This window comes from Simochromis diagramma, unplaced genomic scaffold (genome assembly GCF_900408965.1).
Source record: "Simochromis diagramma unplaced genomic scaffold, fSimDia1.1 OVJJ01000684.1, whole genome shotgun sequence".
Taxonomy (NCBI): domain Eukaryota; kingdom Metazoa; phylum Chordata; class Actinopteri; order Cichliformes; family Cichlidae; genus Simochromis; species Simochromis diagramma.
In genome coordinates, this window is record NW_024387475.1 from 39,522 (window position 1) to 65,331 (window position 25,810).

The 25,810-nt window shown below is 40.7% G+C and overlaps 1 protein-coding gene and 1 long non-coding RNA gene across 3 annotated transcripts; both read right to left on the reverse strand.

The window, feature by feature from the left end:
* Positions 1-459: 459 nt before the first annotated feature.
* On the reverse strand, positions 460-5,068 carry LOC120723592. The gene is made up of 4 exons (XR_005693788.1): positions 4,796-5,068; positions 3,330-4,600; positions 2,342-2,387; positions 460-1,532 (listed from the first exon to the last, which is right to left on the reverse strand). It is a non-coding gene; the product is annotated as an uncharacterized LOC120723592 (long non-coding RNA).
* A 4,802-nt stretch (positions 5,069-9,870) lies between these two features.
* LOC120723591 lies at positions 9,871-11,784 on the reverse strand. 2 transcript variants are annotated; one of them, XM_040015122.1, is made up of 3 exons: positions 11,699-11,784; positions 11,427-11,482; positions 9,873-11,269 (listed from the first exon to the last, which is right to left on the reverse strand). In XM_040015122.1, exons 2-3 carry the CDS (start codon positions 11,439-11,441, stop codon positions 10,121-10,123), a joined length of 1,164 nt encoding a protein of 387 aa, XP_039871056.1. In that variant the 5' UTR covers positions 11,442-11,482; positions 11,699-11,784; the 3' UTR covers positions 9,873-10,120. The 2 variants fall into 2 exon arrangements, with proteins under 2 accessions (XP_039871057.1, XP_039871056.1); XM_040015123.1 differs by lacking the exon at positions 11,699-11,784 and having other exon boundaries at positions 9,871-11,269; positions 11,427-11,620.
* Positions 11,785-25,810: the final 14,026 nt, after the last annotated feature.

Consider the following 25,810-nt stretch of genomic DNA (forward strand, 5'->3'; position numbering starts at 1 on the left):
ATCACTGTTTTGTACTTTTTAACAATTTAATCCCACATTTGTGAAAGAAAAGCAAAACACTTTTTTAAAAGTCTGTAACAAAACCATCAAATCTGATCAAGGTTATTTAAATGCTGCCAAAGAAGAATGGATTGGAATAAAAAAAATACATATCCTAACCTTAATTACTGGAGGAGAATAATGAATGATGCTCATAGTGAGTAAGAAGTAAACTGAGTGCATATTTTGGACAGAGATTCACTTTTAGTGTGTTTGTATAATATAACACAGATGCATAAAAACACTCCTGAAACAGAATAAATTATTACAAATAAATTATTACAAAATATTAAAAAATATTATGGATACTTTTGTTGTTAAAATGTTACCTCTCAACCAAGTTCTGCCTTTTATATTTTTAGTAGTGTGTCACACAAACAGGAAATATTGTCAAAAAAAAGTAAGTAAGTGCTGAAGCACCCCCCAAAAATGAATCAAAGCACCCCAAAAATGGGCTAAAATCGCCCCTGTTAACAAATAATAGCCCAACAGTCACTTTTATGCTTACTGTAGCTGTTAGCTAAAAACACTAATTTAGCTTAGTTTGCCCTGAATTCAGCTTTGACAAACATGATCGACTGTTTCCAGTAGAATTCCTCGTTGTCATCTTGTTCCCTCTCAGAGCCCCGTATGCTTGCAGAGACCCCTACAGTAGGGAAATGTGCCAAAGAACGTCCAAAACATTGCATTTTAGGTTTATTTATGCCTTACACACAATCCCAACACTTTGGCTAACTTAACAACTTTGGCTAAAGTCTATAGTTAGTCTTACTCGTTTGTACAACATTACTGGATCGCCACTGTTTGAAATGATATGACATATGACTCTCACTGAAACAGCAAACTGTGTAGAAAACACAACACTTCTGATTCTCTATCTAGCTGTTTGGTCACAGCTGTAGATTACATTATAAGTGGTTGTTCACTCTTGTCAATAATTACATTTCTAAATTCTATTTGTGCAGTTACATGTAAACAAAGTCCAATATTGTATCTAAATGATTGTGTTATGGTGGGACAGCTTCCAATTTTGTTGTATTATTGTACTAGGTATGACTGTGCAAGAGTTATCTTATCTTCCTTGCTTGCACCACACTCTTTGCAGAAATGGTGCACAACAGCACTGCATCATGTTATTGTGTTGTATAATATACCAGAACTAATACAAAGCAATATCCATGTACTATATTAAATCTGAGAGCCTGAGTTGGAGTATTATGACTGAATGGTCTCCCTTACTGGGAAACAACTATCCAGTGTGAAAAGATGGACGTTTATTATAATATATGAATATTATTATATTAGTATGTCACCTAAAGTGTTATATACTTTAAAATGTTTCATAGAGCTTTATTATCCACTCCCACAGTTCCTGTGCTTCTTGCTGAGCGTGTCTTGTTGTCGTGTTGATGGTTCACTGAGATGATAGTCTGGTAGGAATCACTCGATGGCTGCTGAAGGTTTGTATAGGGCTGATCTGGCTCATCGTCATCCTTTAGAAAAGTGAAATATTTTAGGTATTAATCAAGTTCAACCCGGTCTACCCACACACTCTATTGATCTTTAAATCTCTTCATCTGTTGCCTGGATTATTTAATGTTTCTGCTCATTTCTGTAAGAGCTTCTTCACAAAATAAAGGACACTGAAGTTGGCACTAATAGTATTATAACACTAATCTGTAATTATCTATATAAGTAACATCCTAAAACATAAATGTACATGTTTTACCAAGTCTGCCAGAGCTCATATTATATTTTTACATGCTGTAGTGCCATTTTTGGGAGCATTTCAAGTTGATATACATCAATACAACCATTATAGCCCAAATTCTAATAATATGTCTGCATTAAGTGCACAGTAATTACATAAATTGCAAAAAAATGCAATAAACTACCAAAAAATTGAAAATTGTTTTTGTTTTTTAACATATATTTCTAGTTAGAGAAATTTAAGAGGCTTATCTCTCAAAACTATAAATACAAAAAGGTTGCACAAAATAGTTTCCCACCACAGGAAATTTATTTTGAGTGTCTTCATAGTTTTATTTCTGAAATACACCAATTTTTATATAATGCAGGAAAAACAAAAATAAATATTATAATGCAAAATTAATCATCAAAATAAACTATTTCCAGCAGTGCAATTGGAGTTCTAAGCATCCCAGAAACAACACAGAAAGTCATAAAGTCAAACATAACTTTTAAAAACACCAGTATAGGCTCATAAGGCCCTGATGGTAAAAAACTACATTTCTGCAAACTTTTAACTAGCTGCTGTAGATCGTAGCAATAAATTGCTCACCAAACCGTTGGGATTTTCAGGTACAGACACTCCAGATGTTCCTGACCTTAAGCAGCCACGTTGATAAGAAAGGATGTCAGCATTAGTGTAACACTATTCACATTCAAACAGAGAAAAATCAAGTAAGAACATCTACATTTATATTATCTTCTCTCTTAATAATGATAATTATTTTTGGAAGGATAAAAAGTGTTCATTCTAGACATGATGTTTAACATACACCGAATTCTCATTTATTGAAATGTGATGTTTCTGTCACGGCGAGTGAGATAAGCCGTGTGAAAATAATAAATGAGGGAGGATCCAAGCGCAGGCAGTCGTGAGGGTGTGAAGGTGGTTTATTGAGCATGAAATAAATATGGACAAACAGCAAACGGAGCCCGAACTAAACTAGACTGGAGAACAACTAAACTACAAAGCACAAACCTGAATGAGAACGAGCAGAGGAGAATGACGATGGACAGCAGGGAGAACACACGGGTGAGACATGGTGGATACACAGACGGACCAGCAACTACAATGACGGAAGACGTGACTTAAATACACAGAGAACCACAGGGGAATTACACACAGGTGGTGGACACAGCTGGGAATAATCAACAAGACGAGACAAAGGTAAAACTGAACACACTCACATGAGACGCAGACCTTCACAATAAAACAGGAACAAGAAACCATCACACTAAGGCGCAGACTCAACATAGAGAGACAGACAAAAAATGACACATGGAACTAGACAAATACTAAGCAGACACAACCGAAGAACAAATCCTAAACACCACAGAAACATGAAACTCAAATAATAAACATCATAATCATCATCATAAACACAACAAGAGAACAAGAAAACAATCCCTGATGCAAACTAAAACCAAAACATAATAAAACTCAAAATACTGGGTCCAACGGACCCAGAACCGTGACTGTTTCCTTTTACTTTCACTACATCTATATCATCTTTGAATTACTACAGTAAAAATAGTCTCACCCATTACTTTTCCTCCAGTAGATAAATCCCACGATAACTCCAGTTATAAAGATGATCACAACACCGGGCAGAAAAACAGAAAAAGATTTGTCTGAATATTACTATAAACTGAAATTGGTCCAACTGCTTATATACATTCACTGGCCACTTTATGAGGTATACTTGTTCAGGGTGTAACACAAATATTTCAGTGTTCATTTCATTTGTCAATCACATGTCAGCACATCAATGCATTTGAACAGTCATGGTCAAGACTGAAGTTCAAACAGAGCAACATGGCACATGTTACTGGTCCGAGTGCTTCACAAACTGCTGATCTGCTGGGATTTTCCCACACAATCATCTCTGTTCACAGACAATGGTCTGAAAAATAGAAAATATCCAGTGAGCTGTGATTCTCTGGGTAAAAATGCTGTTTACACATCAAACCTTGAGGCAGAGCGGACCACACTGGATATCACTGCTGTCCTCTAACAACAGCAAGCTGAGGCTACAGTTTGCAGGTCTGGACAACAGAAGACTAAAAAAACGATGCCTTGCCCGATGAGTTGATTTCTAACAGTTCAGACTGCTGGTGGTGTAATGCTCTGTGGGGGATTTTCTTTGCAAACTTTGGACCCTCTAGTAACCACTGAGCATCATTTAATTGAAAAATGACGAATCTGCAGCAACTGTGTGATGATGTAATTTCAATATGTCTTGAGAATCTTTGAGGAATGTTTTTAGCGCCTTGTTGTGCCACAAAAAATGAAGACATGTTTGAGGGCTGAAGGTGGTCCAACTCGGTTCAAAGATGTACCTGATAAATGAGTCAGTGAGAGTATTTAAACTGCTGTAAGTGAAAATAAGAAGAAAAGAAATGAACAAATTACAAGAATAAAAAACACATAAGCAGGTCAATACAATGCTAACACAGTGCTGAATAACTGTGTCAGATAAAGAAACCAAAATGCATTTACCTTCCACAGTGACACTGATATGGACAATATATGTCCCTTCAGTGTTTGTACACTCACAGGTGAAGTTCCCACTATCAGCTGGTGTTAAACTGGTCAGCTCGAGAAAGGCAGTCTGATTTTCTTTTGTTATTGAGAACCTGGGGTCACATTCCTGAGTAACGTTCTCTCCGTGTCGATACAGCAGATGACACTCTCCTCCTGTGTCCCTCTGTCTTTTGATCTTACAGATAATCAAAACAATAGTAGTCTGACTTTCCTTGTTGCAAATCCGAGTGACATCGTGTTCTCTCCTGACTGTCTTCACAACAGTCTCTGTAAACAGTGACAGCAAAATACGGTAAATACAAGATTCAGCCTGTGTCAGAGAGGACTTTAGTTTCTATATTTTGTGAATGTTAAACCATCTTTTTAATCCCATAATAATGTGTTTAGTTTAAACTAAAAGCAAGGAGGTTATAAATTTAAAAATATTAATAATGCATAATGAAAATAGTTTCCTTGTATTACCTTCAGCATCATGGGACACAGCTAGTGGTAACAGCAAAATCAAGCAAAGTTTTGATACGTCCATGCTTGTTAACATGTCTGTGAGCCACCGACAGTGAAGAGGAAGATGTGCGGAAAGAAACAAGCTGAAGCTTTCCTGGCTAAGCAGACGTCAGACTGTTGCCCTTCACGGGGCAAGTGTGAAATTATGTAAAAAGGAAGTGTACTGACAGGACTTTCATATTAAAAGGCTGTAAAGTTGAAACACTGTGCGAGCTCCCACACAAAAAGAAAACAAGCTAGTTTTTCTTTATCACAGAGGAATTATTACACTGCTAACTGTCATGTTCGCTGAAACTGAAGGATGGATAATATTGTAAAAGTAACAACAAAACTACCATTTATCATAACTGTCATGGTCCCCGCACCTCGCCAGCTGACAGCAGTCAGGCGCTTTGTTTTGTTTATTCTCCTCTCTCACCTCTGCTCTCCCTTTCTCTCTCGTCCTCTCCCACTCTCTCTTTCTCCTGCCGGGGCGGAGCTCATTATGGGCTCCTGCTCCTGGCCCACGCACCTGGAGATGATCAGCACACCTGCCGCTGATTATGAGAATTGGAGTCCTACTTAAGATGGCGAGTCTGCTCTACTCGTCGCTGGATTGTTGAGCTGTCAGCGTCAGTTGTCCTGCACTCTGCAAAGTTTGTTCGTGAGTACGTCTGAACCAGGAGACTAACTGTTTCTCTGTCTGTGTATAGATTTCCCCTGGACCTGTTTTCCCTGTGCACGGTGACTGAGCGTGAGCAAGAGTGATAGAGGAAAGAAGAGGAGCTGTGTGTGTTTGCGAGGGCTGTATGGAAATCTCCCCTCCCTGGACTCCTGCCCCTTTCACTCCCGGACCCTGGAACCCCGGCCCCTTTTCCCCAGACACCGTTGTGTGTGTATATATATTTCACCGTGGAGAACACTGTAAATAAATTCACTTTTGATTTGAAGAAACTTGCGGTCTGCGCCTGAGTCCGCTCCACTAATCTTGACAATAACATTATAAGTATTTTAAACTAAAATAGCGTGTTACGTCATCAAACCGCTTCATCCAATCACTCAGATACTTACAAAGTTTTGACTGCATTACCTTTAAAATGTGTACGAAGATTTGCATAAAATGAATAAAACTGACATGCTTGCATTTGTAGTGTAGTGCAACAGGTGTATGTGGCTGAGGGATTCCCATGATGCAATGCGTATTTCTTCTTCAGTCACCTTTCCTACTCACTGTGTGTTAATGCAGCTCTCTGCATTGAATCATACCTGTTATTAACCTCTGTCTCTCTTCCACAGCGTGTCTTTATCCTGTCTTCCTTCTCTCATCCCAACCAGTCGCAGCAGATGGCCCCGCCCCTCCCTGAGCCTGGTTCTGCTGGAGGTTTCTTCCTGTTAAAAGGGAGTTTTTCCTTCCCACTGTCTCCAGACTGCTCACTCATAGGGAGTCATATGATTGTTGGGCTTTTTCTCTGTATGTATTATTGTAGGGTCTGCCTTACAATATTGTTGTGATTTGTCGCTGAGAAAATAAAATTGAATTGAAAATTGAATTGTGAAGGCCACCACAGAAGCCACACAATTGGGAAGTCAGTAACGTCAGACACCAGCATCTTTATTTTAATTTTAATGCACATTTCCACAAACATAAATAACGACACATGTCCCATAAACTATTTCTGGTTAATGTTTTACTGGTGCTGGAGGTCTGTTGGACTGCTGAGGGTAACTGGAGAGAAAATGATGTGTTTTTTTCAATGCAGCACAGCTATCACTGCTACAGGAAGTTTTGTTTACGTCATTTCTCATTGGGTGGGGGGGGATCTAAACCATTCATCTTAAATATATTATTTAGGGTTTGTTTTTGTTTTTTTATTTCTGAGTTTGATATTTGGTCAGTTTTGTGTTTGATTACTTTTAATTTGAAGTAAGTATTAAATTAATAGTTGGTTTTCATTCATTGTTTTTAGATAATTTTTTCTATTTGTATCCCCTCGTGTGTTTAACTGGCCAGTTCTGTCCAATTTACTTTGGGAAATATTTAATCTGAGGTAAACATTTTGCTTTTCATTTGACCCCTGACCTGTCTGCTGTAATGCAGGAGGCAGGTTTATGACCTATACTGCAGCCAGACACCACAGGAAGCCTTCCTTCATGTTTTCTTTACAGTAATTGATTCAGCCAGTTTAAGTCTCCTTTGTTTTTGTGCATTAGATCACTGTGTGGGTTGTGTTGAGTGGTTATGTATTTGTAAGTTGCCATTATGACTTGACTAGTGGTGTTTATCTCTGTTAAGGGTCTAGTATCATCAGTTAATTAGTTTTTACACTTTGCAGGCACTTTGCTGTAAATACAACAACACTGCTGAAAACTCTAATTTAAATAATTACTACTGATGCACCTATCAAATAAACTAACATTTGCACAGGTGTTGAAATGCTGGACTCTTCCTCTCCTAAATCTGTGGCAGAGAAAAAATGTTGCAGGAGTGTTTTTTTTACATGATATGTAAGAAAAAGAAAGAAACCCTGTGATTTTAATGTGAATGCATTACTGACATCTTATCCAAACACTAGGGATGGGTACCGGTGTCCGGTGCCATGATGGCACCGGTTCTGACATAAACGGTAGTAACCAGACCGAAAAGCAGCGCACATTTCGGTGCTTTATTTCGGTGCTTTTTTTTCCTGAGCTGTGATACACTTCTAGCCAATCATTTTACGTTTCCGAGGATAGTAGGCGGGTCCAGGTACGTACGTTCTTTTAGAGCAGAGCTACAGATTAAAAATGTCCAAGGCAAAGCGGTCAAAAGTCTGGCTGTACTTCACAGCAAAATATGCAAACTCAGCAGCCTGCAACAAGTGCTTTAAGCTGATACTGTGATACTGTCAAAGGAGGTAACACCTCGAATCCGATGAAACACCTGGCGACGGATAGCGTTTTTTTTAAAAGCCCAGAAATGCGCCGTATTTGATAGCTTGCTGCGAGACCTCACACCGAGCACATCTACTGCGGGTGGGTTGCCTGTTATGCAACATCCCCCAAAAACACGAAGAGTAGAGTCCTGGCCCCTAGCCCTGCCAGTGTAGCAGAAATGATGACGGATGATGATGGCAGCAGCAGCCGTTTTTCTCTGCGTGAGTAGCTTAATGTTGTTCGTGTGTAATTTACGTTGAGTAGGCTAACCACGTTATTACATTAATGCATGTAAGGTGAACTAGCAAACATCATCATAGCTACATGCGGCTGTCTTCTTGTTTGATGGCAGATACTCCCTTCACCCTGGCCAAAAAGGCTAAAATGACCAAAGAAAAAGTGGAAAACAGTTAAACATGAGAGGTTTTGGACAAAGTTTGTGTTTTTTCCATTGTTTAAGCACTGCTTCCAGCCAAGAATGATACCATATATGCCCCATAGCTGTAGAAAAGTCTAACATTGTTATCTTTTTACAAAAAACAGCTGAACATGAGAGGTTTTTGGACCAATTTTGTGTTCTCCATTCTTTAAGCACCGGTTTGAGCACCGTTTGAGCACCGGCACCGTTTCAAAAGTACCGATTTGGCACCGGTATCGGATAAAACCTAAACGATACCCATCCCTACCAAACACACATTGTGCACACCACTTTATCCCTTATTACAACTGCAGCTTTTATTAGTGCATGTTCACGGGACTTCTGATTCTATAGGGTCTTGACAAAAGTCTCTGCGATCAATTGATTACAATCAAGTGATTCAATTGAAACATGGAAATCAGCATTTCACCATTTTATACTATACATACATGTTTTGCTTTCAAGACTGGACAGGAGTGGCATGTGGGCGGCATTGTAGAGTGTGTTGACAGGAGGAAAACTTACACGCTCAGTAAATCACCCCCGTCACTACCTAAACCTCAAAGTCTCTAAACAGGAAGTGCATCTGCATGAAAGCTTCTGTTTTATATGCAGACAGATGACCTTTTGATGTAAAACCTTTCTCTGTATCTAGAGAAACACTTTAACTATATATTCAACTATATAGTTTAACATTTGGTCCGTAACTATCATTTAAAAACAATAAAAAGGTTTAAAAGAATATACATAGGCGGCTATAAAGACTGCAGGTCAAACATCGTGCAGATACAGAAGGACCTCCTGGGGTCCAAAATGTCGCACTATTACAGAGCAATGCTTGCAATAGTCTTGCATGGTTAGGCAGTTAGACAGATGCAAATGTTAAAGTGCTAAAACAGACATGTAAATAAAATACAACATCATCTTAGCAGCTTATTGGTATTAATGTCTCTTAAAGCTCTCCATGACCTAGCTGCATCTTAACTCTCTGAGCTGCCACAGTCTTATAAACCCACCCGCTGTCTCAGGTCAGCTGATCAGCTGTTCCTGAATGTTCCCAGGACTGAGCGTAAACTTAGAGGACATCGTGCTTTTGCTGCAGCATCTCTGAAACTGTGACACGATCTGCCTTTAGAGATTAGACAGGCTTCTTCTCTGCCTGTTCTTAAGTCACTCCTGAAAACTCATCTCTTCACCCTGACCTTTGACACCTTGTAAGATGTTGGTTTTTAGTTTGAGTTTTTTAGTTTATTTTTGCTGTTTTATCTTGTTTTGAAATATAGGGCTGTTTAAATTTTTTATGTATTATGTGTTTTATTTTTTTACTGTTATGTTTTATTCTATTGTTCTTAACTCATTTACTGTACAGCACTTTGGTTTTGTCCTGGGTTTTTTAAAGTGCTTTCTCAATAAAGATGGATTGGATTGGACTGGAAGATAAACACTTTAGTTTGCAGTACTGTGGTGAGTTCACAGTAAAGCACTGTGTTGGACTGGCGCACAGTGATTGTGGCGTTCATGGTCAGTGTTAGGTTACCTCAAGTACAGTGGATTCATTTGCATTTAAGCTGATGATGCTTCGATTAAGTCATCAAATTTCACCTTTATATCAGCTCTATAAGCCAATTCTCAGGATACTGTTAGTGTAGGAAATGGAAAGACAACCAAGATATCTGTGAAACGTCTGCTTACATCTTGAATTCAGCTCCGGCGTATGTGGTAAGTTGTTAATGAGTGACTTTAATTTATTCTTTGTTCAGATGTGGCTATACACTCTACTGAGAATAAGCATACTGTCATGATATGAGTGGATCTTCAAAATAGACATCAAAATAGGTCATGGAGAAAATAAGTATAAAAAGTAAAGATCTTATTAGGAATAATACTGTTTGGATAATTATAACCATCATAATCAACCAAATCATCTCAACATGTATTTGCTCAAAAATGTATTTATTACCACAAACATGTATTTAATTATCAACAAAAGGAAAATCAACAGTTTCTAGAACTCCAACAGGGGCAGGACTTGGAGGTACTGGGATTTCAGGAGGCAGCAGAATGGTACACTGGTCAGTGTCATTATTATTGACCTGTGATGGTGGATGGCCTTGGAGGGAGCTGAGAGGTAACTCAGACCTCTTGTCTTCAGGACACGTAAAGCAAACATACTCCTTCTCAGCAGCTGGAGACTTAGAGACATCCCAACTCATCAGCCTCATGCGTTTGGGCATCAAATGTTCCTCTTCATCATTAACAGAAAAAGCAGTAGAATATCTGCGCTTTCTGCAGAGACCTAACTCTGCAGTGGGTGGAGGTCTCGGAGGCAGAGGAACATCGCTAGGACACATGAAAAACGTCACATCATCATCCAGGGATGAACGATCGTTTTTCAAATCTGGATTAATGATCTTGTCAGTGTCCTTTGCATGAAAGCTGGCATCAGCAGGTGGAGGAACTGAAGAAACTGGTACATCAGAACTCATCAGTCTCATGCATTTAGGCATCAAATGTTCCTCTTCATCATTAACAGAAAAAGCAGTAGAATACCTGCGCTTTCTGCAGAGACCTACCTCTGCAGTGGGTGGAGGCACTGGGATTTCAGGAGGCAGCAGAATGGTACACTGGTCAGTGTCATTATTATTGACCTGTGATGGTGGATGGCCTTGGAGGGAGCTGAGAGGTAACTCAGACCTCTTGTCTTCAGGACACGTAAAGCAAACATACTCCTTCTCAGCAGCTGGAGACTTAGAGACATCCCAACTCATCAGCCTCATGCGTTTGGGCATCAAATGTTCCTCTTCATCATTAACAGAAAAAACAGTAGAATATCTGCGCTTTCTGCAGAGACCTACCTCTGCAGTGGGTGGAGGTCTCGGAGGCAGAGGAACATCAGTAGGACACATGAAAAACGTCACTTCATCATCGAGGGATGAATGATCGTTTTTCAAATCTGGATGCATGATCTTGTCTGTGTCCTTCGACTGAAAGCTGGCATCAGCAGGTGGTGGACTTAGGAGCTCACATGCAGGTGCGCTGATAGGTCTGAACATGAAAGCGGGAACTTCATTGTCCAGAGCACAACGGTCTGCACTGGATGAGCGTGGGAGCTTCTCCTTTGCCTGTGGAGGAGGCAGACTTTGACTTTGTGTTGCAGAGGAACATTTAAGTCATCTGACGTTTTGCTCTGTTACATATTATTATTGTTGTTGTTGGATTTTTCTTTAAAAATTCACACGATTTAATGTTTAGAAACAGACACAGTGAAGGGTAACTTACCACAGCTCGAGCCATTTTAGGCGTCTGTCAAGGCAAAGACGCAGGATTTGGTTTCTCTGTGTAAGATTACAGGACAGTTGTCAGTTTCATTTTCAAGTCAGTTGGATAAATTCATATCAAACTTCTCAAACTGTATCATTAAAGCATTGTTTAGGTGGAAAAATATGAAAGATATGAAGATAAAAACAGTAACAGCTGGCAATCAAGGGAAAACAACCTTATGAAAAAGGTCTTAATCATTATTGTTTTAAAGTAAATCTTTCAGTCCTTACTTCAGTGATTGTTTGAAGTCTCTGTGCTTGTTGTCAGTCGCAGATTTGTGTTGCAGTTTGTGAATAAAGTTTGCAGGAGCTCCAAAGTTTGTCTGTTCAGAACCAAAGTAATGAGGAGACTGAGTGCAGGTTTGGAATCCTCAGTGACAGAAGAATGCAGCAATGTTTGAATTTGAATTTGTTATTGTTTTATTAACAACAACTACCAGGATCATACCATAGCAACACAGTGATGCCCAATCAAATGTCAGGTACAAGGGATAGCCCACATACACATCCAACAGCACAGTAAAGCAATGGGCACCAATGCCACCAGTCAGGCCTTAAAAATACCTGATTTATATAACAGCACACTGACAGTGTCTCATCCAAAAATGTAAAATGTATAAATACAGTTAATATCATTTTTATTTAAATTTTATTTAATTCTCTTCATATAGTGCCAAACAGATGTCTCAAGTCATCACTGTTACAACATAGATAAACATGAACATGAAATCCATTATTTAATTCTCTTCCATTCACTCCAGTTCAATTCAATAGCTATATAGATGGATAGACAGATACTGTATTATATACTATATTGATTCCAAATGGAGAATTAATGTGTTATATCACCAGGATAATGAATTCAAGTAGTACAATCTCCAATAAACAGACAACACAGTTCAAGTTCAAAGTGCAATATGTGCAGGATCCAGGCTTTATATTGTAAGATGCAAAATGTTTATATATACATAATATTGTTGAAAAAATAAAGAAAGTTAAAAATCAAAATAAGTTTATTGTCACTGTGGCTGATGTGATTGCAATATGAACCCGGAAGCAGACAAGGGAGAGATGGAACTGAATCTTAACAAAAAAACAAACCATTTATTAGGTTGAAAAACACGAACACAAAACAAGGCCCAGCAAACAGGGGCGGAAACTAAAACTAAAACCTATCCTGGGAATAACTCGGTATGACTATGACAACTATGACAAGAAAAACATGAACATGAATCCGAGGAGGTGCATGCGAGAAACTCTGATGAAAAAACATGAACATGAACATGAACCTAAACAGAATCAGGAGATAACCTGAAACCCGGAATAACGTGAACGGAGGAAAACGCAACAACACTGCCCAGAGGAAGACAGCGGACTTAAATACACAGAAGAGAAAGGAGGGAAGTGGAAACACAGCTGACACAAATGAACCTGACACCACAGGGGAAGCAAAATGAAACACACTGAACATGGAAACACAACCCTTTCATAATAAAAGACGAAACAAGGAGAGACGTGGACGTGTGATGGGCTGAGTTGCCAAATGGCTGGTAGGCTTTTAGCTAGGCTTTAGCTTCAGCCAAGTGGAAGCTAAATTGGCTAGTCATTCATATGTAAATTAGGTTGTTACCTGAGAATTCTGGAGGGGAGTGGGGGTGTGTGAATGATTGCTGATTTCTAACTGCCAACTGCCTCTTTGTTTGTCTGGGGGGGAGCTGCTAAAAGCGGTGAACTTCGTTTTGTGTTCGTCTTGATGCATTCTCAATCATCCAGGAAAATAAATCTCCAAAAGTCACCAACTTGGAGTGGTTAGTTTCCTGAGCCACAAGGAAACTTGTGTTTCAGTTTGCCATCTTAGGGAGAAATCAACGCATGGGTGTATTTCCTTTGTTGCTGAGATTTATTGATAAAAACAGTACAAAAAACCAACCATTTGTACACATATTTACAAATAATAATAAGAAGTGAGTGAGTACATTTCAACATTTTCAGCAATCACTCACAATCCTGGCACTGCCATGGTATCTGTAGTCTGCATTTACCACATGTGTATCTGTAGCAGTGAACACATCGCACAGTGGCATGATTGTTCTTGCATTTGTGTTTGACCTGACACATGGCTCTTTTTCCAGGGCTCGGTGTGGAGGGTTGTGTCCGAAGCAACTGTTCTTTTCTTGCCTTCTTCCCAGCTACATGAGAGTGAGCCAGCTCTCTTGCAAGCTCCACCAGGAAGTCCACCCGTCTTTCCTTCGTCCCGGTGCATGCTTGATACAGCACATCCTGCGGGGCTCCATAGGATAATTCTAAAAATGCTTTAGTTCCTCACATTTTAATACAACCCACTGAATTAAAGCTGAAACTACATCTGAGTTGTATCATTTCAAATTCATTGTTGTAATTTACAGAACCAAAGTTAGAGAAAGTTGTTTCTGTCCAAAGTCTTATAGACATAAATGTATGATTTTCAATGATTTCAAGGACAGCTGAAGATAAAAAGTATTCAACAAGGAGAGACCAGGAATTAGTGACGTGCAGAGTTTGAATAAGAAGCTGTAATTAGACTGAATGCAAGACGAGAGTAAAGCCATGGCAACAGCAGGAAGTGGAGCAGGACCTGCGTGTGTCCATGAAGCTCCATGTTTTTGTGCACAGATCACATGCAGTCTGAAATGTTGTGCAGTCCAGACTGTATATTTTGCTGAGTGAAATACAAAAGCTTCCTTCATGGATGGAAAAGAAACTGTTTCAGTGTCAAATGAAACACTTTCTGTTGATTTCAACTCCCAGAACTGAGTTCAGCTGAGCTCCACGGTGCAACAATTAGACTCCACTATGTTTCCTCTGCTTTGTAACAGCAACAGGCTGTTTAGGGCAAGATTTGCTAAAAGGCTCAAAACAGCGCTTACAGACATGGTTCGTTTTTTGGGCCAATTACAAAAGTTCTGCTGTTTTCTAAACACAGGAGATGTGAGTTCAAATGTATAAAACACAAAAATAAGACATGCTTATTTGTATTAAATATCTGGATAATGATCTGTAGATGTTAAAAACATTAATAACACAGTTTGAATGTCCAGAATTGGGTCTTCATCAGGGTCACAAAAATCTTTGAGATTCTGTCTCTGACACACAATCCTGTCGCTGCGCTCAATTTGTAAACACTAACAGCTCTTTGACTCCAGAACCCAGTTTGTGTTGGTGCGAGGCATCAGTGGATCTCTCTCTTAGAGTAGAGTTACTACAGTTTCTTAGGAAACTGAAGAAGGCCCGTCTCCCTCCTCCAGATTCTCGTGCAAATGTCAGACAATTCAAAATCCTGTTTGACTTTATAAAGGAGACACAAATGTGCAAAAATCTTGACAGAGTGCCACAGTGTCACAGACAGTTGCACTGCCTTTGATGAGAAACACTGAGTGATAGTAAAACTAAACAATCACTGCAACACACTGATACAGGAGAAGTTGTGATTGTTCTTTTCATTTGTCCTGTTGTGTAGTTTGGCTGTAGTGTGCCCCCCACCCACCCCCCTTTCAAGAAGCCAGCTGTATGATCGTCCACATTAAGAGAAGGAGTTAAAAGTGGGAGTCAGAACCTCCAACTTAAAGTGGAACATTAATGTCACACAAATGCAGACACAGACTCAGTGCCATTTTTATATTGTTAGATTCAGAGATTTTATTGAAGTTCTCAGTTATATTAGGGACATACAGAATGCTTTCTAATGGAATAAGAGGAGAGAGTGAAGCAACTGTGCCACCCTAAGGACCATGGAGTGGGATTAATGATGAGTTGTGCTCATTTGATACCAACTAATGTGTGTTGGGTGCATTGTGAGCGCCGCCCAGGAGCGAACCAAACCCCAAGACTGGCAATTGGGACATTGAATGTCACCTCTCTGGTGGGGAAGGAGCCTGAGTTAGTGCGTGAGGTTGAGAGGAACCGGCTAGATATAGTCAGGCTCACCTCAACACACGGCTTGGGCTCTGGAACCAGCCTCCTGGAGAGGGGCTGGACTCTGTCTCAGTCTGGAGTTGCCCCTGGTGAGAGGCGGTGGCCTGGGGTGGGTATCCTGGTGTCCCTTCGGCTTGCTGCCTGTATGTTGGGGTTTCTCCCAGTGGATGAGAGGGTTTGTTATCTGTGCCTCCGGGTTGGGGTTCAGAGTACCCAGCCTTCTTGGAGTCCCTGGGTGGGACACTGGAGGGTCCTACTGGGAGACTTAAATGCTCATGTGGGCAACAACAGTGAGACCTGGAGGGGCGTGATTGGGAGGAATGGACCCCAGGACCTGAACCCGAGTGGTGTTTTGTTATTGAACTTCAGTGCAAACCACAGCTTGGCCATAACGAACACCATGTTCGAACATAAGAGTGTCCATAAGTGCACGTGGCACCAGGACACTCTAGGCCACAGGTTGGTGATTTGTTGAGTCTTCTCAGTTTGTGCTAAATCATTGAGTTGATTCTCAGTACTGTTCATTACAGTTCCTGACCTGTTCTTTCCTGTACCTAGATTTCCTGGACGCGTCCCTGACCCTGTGTGGATTGCCTGTTGCTGGATTGGCATGAGAGTGTAACGGTGTGAGGGTGAGTGGCTGAAGAGGAGTGAGCGTGCGAGCCTGGAAGAGGTGAGTGTAACACAGACGATGCGACGAGGAGCACAGGCAGACAGGAGGGGACACAGCTGGAACTAATGGGCATAACGAGACACAAACCTACAAAGTAAAACAGGAAACTGACAGGCTGTTTCACAATACCAACTTGGGGACACGAACAGAACACAGAGGAAAGACACAGGTAGGGACGATAGAAACACTAAACACACAACTCAAACCCTAAGAACAAATACAAAACAGCAGAAACTGGAAAATAATACCAACAAACTCAAAACACTGGGTCAATGACTCAGGACCATGACAGATCTGCCTTGTTTCACACTTAACACTTTGTGCCCACAGAAATTGGGCGCACCCACAGAAACGCAAAGCAGGAGATGAAGCATCGCTGAATATATGTCCAAATCAACTTCATTCTAAGCCAAAGACTAGAAAATATGGTGAAGCATATCTTCCCTTTGGTTTCACCTGCAGAATTGGTTTCCCCTGTGTCGGGATCAGCGCTGGGCTGTTCAAATCCCAGACAAACAGTATCTCACAGCTGTTTATGTTTTTAAACCCATTTTGCACAGAGAGGCATTTTTTGAAAAATGTATTGACAGCAATGTTGAATATTATTACATGGAAAAAAAAAAAAAGAACTGCAGGTAAAATAATCACACTGTGACGCCTCTGCCTTTGTAAATGGAGGGACAGTAACTGCATGTGTGTATGTAAGCGTGTAAAACCTGCAGATAGTCAGATTAACAGTATTTTGTCTCTATCTGCCATTCTGCAACTCATCTCATGTAAACAATAATGTGCGCACAGCGTGACGTGAAACAAAGGCACATATCTTTGACGTTGCGTGACCAACTCTGTATTCCTCGTCCACACGTAAACGCAAAAAAGGAGTTTTAAAAAATCTCAGTTTTCGGTGATTCGAAACGCCGTTTACGTGTGGACGACACAGCTGCGTTTTCAAAAATACCCGTGCAGACGCAGCACGGTTAGAGTTAGTAGTTTATTTTCTTACTACCTGTAATTTATTGCAGATTACTTGTATTTGCTTAATTGTTTACTAAATGTTTGAGATGTGAAATAAACCGCAATGGAGCAAAATATGGGCGTGTGTGGTTGGAGGTTGTGTTTGTGCGTGCGCGCGCGAGGGGGGGGCGCGAACATTTATCTTGTAAAACAAGAGGGGCCCAGCAAAAAAAGTTTGGGAACCACTGCTTTAGGGTTTCCTGACCGCCATGCGCCAGGAGACGACACGCTCCAACCTGTCCAGGGTTGGGCCTTGGACACGGTCACCCATAGCAACGATGTCACCAAGATGATGAGAGAGGTCGTCTAAGCTCCGCCCCCTGAAGATGTGGGTGGAGTCTATATCTATGGCCTCTTTCTGGATGGAGCGGGATGGGACAGACATGGCGCCAAACTCGCTGAGGCTCCGCCCAAAGTTTGTCTTTTTAAAATCAGTGTTTTTTAACTTAGATTAAAATAATAAACTGAAGCTTTAAAAAAAAAAAACTTCAGTGTTCAAAAGTCCAACTTTTTACTGTTTCTGTATTTTTTTGTAAATTAACATAAAAACATTTTTTAAAAACATCTTAAAGATTAATTTAATGAAAAATTATGAAATAATAATTAATTTGTCAGCAATTTAGGAACTAAATGAAATCAAAGTATTTTTGTTTTTGCTCAGTAATAATAAGTTTGTCTCGGCCCCTCAGGTCCTCTTCACCCCCCTCCCTGTGGTCCACGTCTTCGCCGTCAGCTCAGCCAACATGGTCGACAGTAAGCGTCCCCCTGGCGGCGGGGGGGCGGTCAGCCTGTACTCGTGTCCCGTCTACAAGAAGCCTCGACGCACCGACCTGAACTTCATCTTCTCCCTGCAGCTGAGGAGCGTGCAGCCGCCCGAGCACTGGACGCTGCGAGGCGCCGCGCTGCTCTGCGACTGCAAGTGATCCAAACGTTGTTGTTCCACAGACACGGACAGACACTCACCGTGGCGCTCTGCTGTGTCTCACTCAGACCACCCCACAGGTTTCACTTTGAGCTTTTCTTTTTTATTCTGATGTTCTGATATTTTCCATTTTTCTTCAGCACCAAACATGTTTGTAGGTTTTTAGTCTGTTAAATTTATGAAAATCAAAATGTTTCCACCTCTTCTCTCTGCAAGTCTCTAATAATAATAATAATAATATTAATATTAATAATATTAATAATAATAATAACATTAATGATCGTGTATGTGACCTCACACAGTAAAGCTGATGTGAGGATCATCACAGTTTTGGTGGTTGTATGAACTTAGAATGCATAAAATAATAATTTGTTTTAATTAAAAACCTTTCCCTCTATCATTTCCTGAGTGTTTCAAAATAAAAGTCCTCTCTTTCATGTTTTGAATGTGAGGCTGTTCCTGTGATGCCTTCAAATCTGTTTCAGTCTGCAGATTTTTACAGTTCAGACCCAAAGTGACTCAAACATTTACTTAAAAGAGGTTTTTGTTCGTCTGGGTTTTCCTGCTCAGCAGCGCTAAACAGGCAAAAGCAGAAACACACAAACAGAAAGAAACAGGAAAATATGTGTTTCTGTGAACAGCAGCAGCAAAATGAAAGACCAGGATTTATTTTTAATGATTGACCAGTGTTGGGTAAGTTACTTTAAATTAGTAACTTAGTTACATTGCTAGTTACTTCTATCAAAAGTAACTCAGTTACTTCAAGTTACTCATTACTTTCAAAGTAACTAGTTACTAGGGAAAGTAACTTTGGTTTTACTCAGAATTCTCTTGTTAATGTGTTTCCTCCATAACTTTGCCAGTCTTCTAGCTTGCTTACTTGCCACAAGTGCACTGTGCCACCTACCAATAGAAAGGAAAAGATAAGGTGCATATTTCCACGAGAGAAATCCCACGCCTGGACTGTCGTTGACCGCCACCATGATTCTAGCCTACGTCACAGCATCATGTGCGCTTTTTACATCCAACACAAAAACTGCAGTCGTGGTGCTTTCGATTGTACTCAGAACTCGGAAATTCTGCCTTCTGAATAGGAAGATGTAGGTAACACCAGACTGCAGATGAGCTGCATACAGGGCTGGACTGGGACAAAAAAATCAGCCCGGGCATTGTGACTAGAGACCGGCCCACCATTATAGCAAAAATCATAAAGCCTTTGAATAAAAACAAACGCTGTTGTGACAGTGATGCTCACTGTCTTGATGGTGTATATGCATCAATCTATCAATCGTTTGTTGTAAGATTCAGATAATTATTTTTTTAAAAGCGAGACACTTTAAATGAGAATAAGAAAGAAAAGTATTTCCTTGTGCCCCCCTCTCCCTGTTAATGCCCTACCTGGCCCCCCTGGCAAAACTTTGCTAGACCCACCCATGCACAGTTACCAGCTGTCAGCTACTTAGAAAAGGATCCTGGAGTTATTTGTCTCTCAGAAACAGTTCATAACTTCCCTTCAACTCATTCATGTCACCTGTTTCTCCATCACCTGTTCAGCTCTGATGATCCAGTAAGGACATCTCCTGGTTTCATCTTCATGTTTCCCTCTCACCACATAAACAAACCGACATCATGACCAGCAGCTTTTTTGCAGCTGTGGCTCCAGCAAACATCAGCTGATACTAGAAATTAATATGAAATAAATTCTAACAACAGCTGATCAAGCTTAAACGTGCTGCTGTTGTTTAACGTGAACTCCGCTGGTTTCCTCTTTCTGATGCAAAGTGGGCGATAAACAAAGAAGAGAGACGATCAGCTGATCATTGATCAGTTTTCATGATTGAAGTAGAAACGGGAGAGGGAGGGGGAGAGAATGAAAGAAGAAGAGGCAGCTGTGCAGCAAAGACACAGAATAACTCCAGCTTTGTGCCTTTTTCATTGAAGCTGAATTACGGGACTAACTGTTCCTTTTCACCTCAATAAGAAATGCGTAATATTTTCTCTGAATACCAGATGAGATGGTTGGCAACTCTAATAACTTATGAACAAAATAAAGTTCAACATCATTAACTTCATAGCACCCACCCAGCTGTATAGAAACTCCGTCATGCTAGCTAGCACGCAGTACGGAAAAAGTCAGAATAACAAAAATAAACTCCACCTAAACTTGGTTCATATCTGACCCAGAGAGACTGCAGGTCATAACTTCTTACCTGAAGTTCAGTTCACACTTGGACCGGCGGCCACCTCGGGTCTCTTTTCCTTCTGAGTCCCCTTTTCCCTCCTCCACCTGCTGGCCTCCACCACTTGCTAATGTTACTGAATCTGTGGAAGCTCCGCGATAGCCACCACACGAAGTAACGAATAACGAGCCTATCTAAATCCCAGTAACGAGTAACGCGTTCCTGATTTTAGCATAATAACTAGTTACCGTGCTCGTTACCACAATAATAACGTAGTTACTGTAACACGTTACTTAATAACGCGTTAGTCCCAACACTGTGATTGACAAAAACATTAAATGATCATGTTTATTTTCACATAAATGTTCCATCGGTCCTTCTTTTACAATAAGTTTAGAAATGAAAAATACTAATAACACACCAGGAAAAAGCCAACAGCACGAGTCCTGAAAGGCTTAAAGAGAAAACAAACGCACAAAGAATGAAACAAAAAGGCACAAAACCTCAAAACAAGAGTGAAATAAATCTGACCGACACACAAAGATGCTAAAAGCCCCAAACATGAACCTGTGAGGTCATTAATACCTGTGTGTGTGCATGTTTACATGTCTTTGTGGGGACCAAAATGCCCGTCCCCACAAGTTTGAAGACATTTGTGAGACTCAGAATGTGGTTTTAGTGTCAGGGACAGTCAGGTCAGGGTTAGGCATTCAGTCTCAATGGTTAGAGTAAAAGGCTGAGGAGAGCATGATGTCAAATAGATGTCCCCACAAGGATATGAAAACACAACCGTGTGTGTGTGTTACTGTGAATTTGTGAGACAAGTGAAGATTTCAGAATCAGTGAGAAATGTTTCACTTCCTGTTGGTGAAGAAGAGCAGACTCCTCTTCAGCCACAGAAATGAAGAAGCTTTTATTTTGTCAGCCTGACAAACACGAGCTCAGCCACGAGCAGAGGCGACCCTGCAGAGGTGAAGGTCACAGTCAGAATCAGCGCCAGAGAACCGCACAAGGACGGCCTCATTGGTCACGGCTGAGTTCATTATGTGATGGTAACAAGCTGATTATTACAGAACAGGAAACACACGTTTGCTCATCAAACACCAGCTGCTGCTGCTTTTATCAGTCTGACAACAAAACCTCACAAGAAAGAAGTTTTTGTGAGTTTGCAGCGTTCCTCTAAACTGAAAACTAAAACAGACTGAAAATGGGAACATGCACCCACACTGGAGAGTCAGGCAGCTTAAATGTGTTTGTCTTCATCTGTACTTACGTTTCATTGGCTGGAAATGTGCTAACTGGAATCATTCATGAGTCCAGATGAACAAAAACAAGTGTTTACTGCTCCACGCTGCACGAATCTGAATCAAAATCACTCAGACGCGCCCACGTAGGCATTCCACTAAAACCATGTGACCACCTTCACCTTTAAACCTGTCGTGAATATAATTTTAGACTCTTCACTTTATTTTGAAAGAACACGTTTGCAGGAAGTGCGGCTGCTGCAGAAACTCTTCACTTTTCACTGGCTTTAATCTTGAAGGTTTCTCCAGATGTGGAACTTTCATGCTAAACATTCAACATCTGACGACCGTCTCCGTGTAAAACACTGACAAACTCAAACTTTATACGGTAACTGACAGATTTATTCCTCCATTTTCAGGCATTTCACAATGAACTTGGATTAGTTTGATGATTTTATTCACGTTGGTGAATAAAACCAGCCAAGAGGCTGATTCCTGCAGAGGAGGAGGCAGAGTGGAGGAATCTGCAGGTTCTGTCTCTAACACACAACCAGAGCTTCAATCATAACGAGCACATAATAAAACTATGATCCCCCCTGATCGACTCTTTTAGCCTGTTTCCTCTGGATCGAACAGGATCTAACAAACCCCAGCTTCTGCTGGGACACTGGTCATCATGGGAGGAAAAAGATGGCTGCCGTGTTGCCGTTTCCTGTCTTACACCAGCGTTATACTTCCTGTATCTGTGGGTCTGAGTTTTTAATCAGAGGATGAACTTAAAGCTTTCAGTCTGCTCTACAACCCACCACCTATCCACACGTCTGCTAAGTGGACTGGAAATCAGTAAAACTTCTACCAGACTTTAGTAAATATTGCATTAAGATGAGCAGACAGATTTTAATCTCAGCATCGTGCACACAGATTTTTCAGGACACTGGAAGAGTTCCTGCCGTGGATTTAGATGTTAGTGTTGTGTGGATGATCCCATTCTGTGATCGTTGTGTTACTAACACTGATGCTTTTACACTTTAGGACCCTCGAGACCTCTGCTGCTCAGCCGTCCTGATCGCTGCCTCCACTTTAACCAGAGGCTGTAACCTCTGATCATTTCACCTGCACCGGCAGTAAAGCTCTTCTCCAGAACCAAACGTGCCATAAACCCATCACAGCTTCATCATCAGCTCAGTCTCAGCAACATGCAGACGACCGAGCAGCAGAAACTCTGCAGGGAACGTCTGAAGTCTGTTCTTCAGTTTTCCCAGCTCACTGTTTATTGAACACGAGACAGAAAAATAACTTCACCTTTAATGTGAAACTTTTATCGCCTGTGACATATTTGCAGGAAGTTTTCATGCTGTGATTTAGTGTCACAGCCATAAATATCACGCAAGGTAAAAACTACAAGTCCCAGCATCCTCTGTTGTCAGGGATCCTGGGTCTGAGCGACCCAGGATCCCTGAGCAGTTATGAATTATATTATTATTATTGTATGTATATTTGGTGTTGCTGTCTTTCTCCCTGTTTGCGTGTGTGTATATGTGTTTCGGCGGGCGCCTTCAGGCCTGGTGGGTGTGGCCCTGCTGACGGTCTGGCCACACCCGAAGCCACACACCTGCTGCTGATCAGGCCACGTCGGGGGAGCTACTTAGGAGAGTCTTGGAGCTCCCACCGACGCGGGATCATTCCGTGAGACTCCATGTTAGTCATCCTGTTGAACTGAGTTAGTGTGTGTATGCCCGCGGTTATATGTGTCCTGACGGCTGCGTCTATTGTGTCCCCAGGAGAAGTGTGGAGCGCCAGACGGCAGCCAGCACGAGGGGTGCTGAGACCTGGGAGCGGAGAGCACTGAGACACGGACTGGTCACGGAGAGACACGACACGGGAGTCAGGGAAAGCACGGGGATTTATTGTTACACTGTAAATAAACGCACTGTTTGTACATAGAGCACCGCGCCTGGGTCCTGCTTCCCCACACCTCCCACGGTTTGCCATGCCGAGCCGTGACATCTGTGTTTAGGGAGGAGCAGTGAAAGTGAAAGTGTTGATCCTCCATTCAGAGTAGTGTTGGGATTTCCGGCTCTTTTTAGAGAACCGGCTCTTTCGGCTCCAAACCGGCTCTTCAGGTTGTTTTGTTGCTTTAATTAATTTATTATTAACAATAATATAAAATTATGCACAAAAGGAATTACTGACGTAAAAAAAAGTGGTTATGGTAGATATATGCGGTGGCCCCTAGAGACAAAACACGTACAAACTCCAAAACACATTTCTAGCATGAACTGAACTTCCAAAACAGGGCTACTAGATCACTTAAATTACACAATTGAAAGCATGTGTGTATTGTTTGTGTATTTATACACAGGCACTCATATATATTCAAATAATTAAAAAAAAAAGTTCATTTACCTGTTACTACCACACACCAAATCCGGTCGTTGGTACTTGCTGGCTTGTTTAGCCACTAGGTAACAAAAGCTCAACACTGCGCCCAGCATCCTGGAGCACTTCTGTTGTCTTTTGTATGTGTTTTGAGTTTTTATGTGCTTCTGAGTTTTTATGTGCTTCTGAGTTTTTATGTGCTTTGGAGTTTGTACATGTTTCGGAGTTTTTACGTGTTTTGGAGTTTGTACGTGCTTCAGAGTTTGTACGTGATTTGAAGTTTGTATGTGCTTTGTCTCTAGGGGCCACCGTAAATATACTTTTATTTATTCACTCCACATAAAATGTAATAAATAATATAATATATCACATTATAATAATAATGAAATAATGAAATAATAATAATAATTATATAATACAAAAATCAACTATTCACATTTCAACTTTTAACTATTTAAATTTTCAGCTTTTTCCTTTTAAACAAATTTAAAGTGAAACAACACAAAACACTGCAAACCACAACACAATTAAATATAAATTAAAATATGAAAACTAAAAGAACATGCACATTCTCTGTCATATGGGCCTGCATGAATAAACTTTCTGAATCCTTTATCATCTCCAATTGAAAATAGTTGTGGATGATTACTATACCTTTCTAATGTGACGTTGTTGGCCCTGGCTCTTTCTCTCTCTCTGCCTCTGTTCCTGTGCTACTGAGTGTAACTACCGCCCCTCCCCCCTCTGCCCAGCGTAAAGCACAAGGCTCGCAAAAAAGTGCGAGAGAGAGAGAGAGAGAGAGAGGCTGAGAGAAAGAAAAAAAAATGTGACGGCTCGTGATAAGGAGGCGGCTGCGTCGTTCACGTCTAAGATCCGGCTCTAAGAGCCATTTCGTTCGTGAACGACCCATCACTAGTTCAGAGCAGCAGGAGGAGGAAGGTGGAGCTGAGGCAGGTGAGTGTTAACATGAATATGTTTCTTCTTATGACATAAAATAATTCCACGCTGTTCGTGTCTGTGGATGAAACGTGAGGCCGGTCGACTCCTCTGAGTGCTGGTTTCCTGTAAGTAGAGAGGAAGTGAGTTTAGCTGAGAGAGCAGGAGGAGAGTGAGAGCTGTGCTGAGGCAGGTGAGTGTTAACACCGCTCTGACATTACTGTCTCTGTGGCGGGAACAACAGGCTCCGTCAGTGGAGGCAAAAATAATCAGACTTTGGTTTTTCAAAGGAAACTACTTTATGTTGGGAGAAGCCGCGCGCTCATTGGATAACGACTTGTCAATCTCAAGTTATTAGCCAATGAGCGCGCAGGTACACAGTAAGACCCGCCCTTATCACGACATTTTTAAAAACTAAAATGGCGACAGAAACTTTTTTTTTTAATTAAACTTTATTTACAAACAACAGTATAACATACAAGGCACCATCATTAATCCGATTATGTTACATCCTCGGTTGAGCATTATAGCAAAACAAACAAACAAACAAACAAACAAAACGAACAAAACAACAACAACAACAATAAGCACAAAGCTAAAAGAGTTAGCACAAAAAGAAAGAACAGTCATTGAAGGATTTGAACCAAAGGCAAAAAATAACGTGCAAAAAAAGGGCAGTCGTGATTATAAAATAGGGAGTTTTTTTTTTTTAACATAGGTTAAACTCTTTAAATAAAACAACAAGTTTAAGGACTTTCTTGTTATTCACAAGTTTCAGCGATTTAGCCCAGAGTTTAAAGTCATTCAGCCATCTGTTTATACATGGTTTAGCTTTAAAGTATCTGCATTTGTGAATAAAAAAATTTCCCATTAACAAAATCGTCCTAATCAACAGGTCAAAATCTGCATTCTCAGCAAGTATTCCAAATTGTATTACTGTCACCGTCAAATGTGGTAACTGAATTCTCCTGGACTGTAGCCAGCTCCACATGTCAGTCCAGAAGGAGTGCACTGATTCACAGTAGAAAAACAAGTGATCCAGAC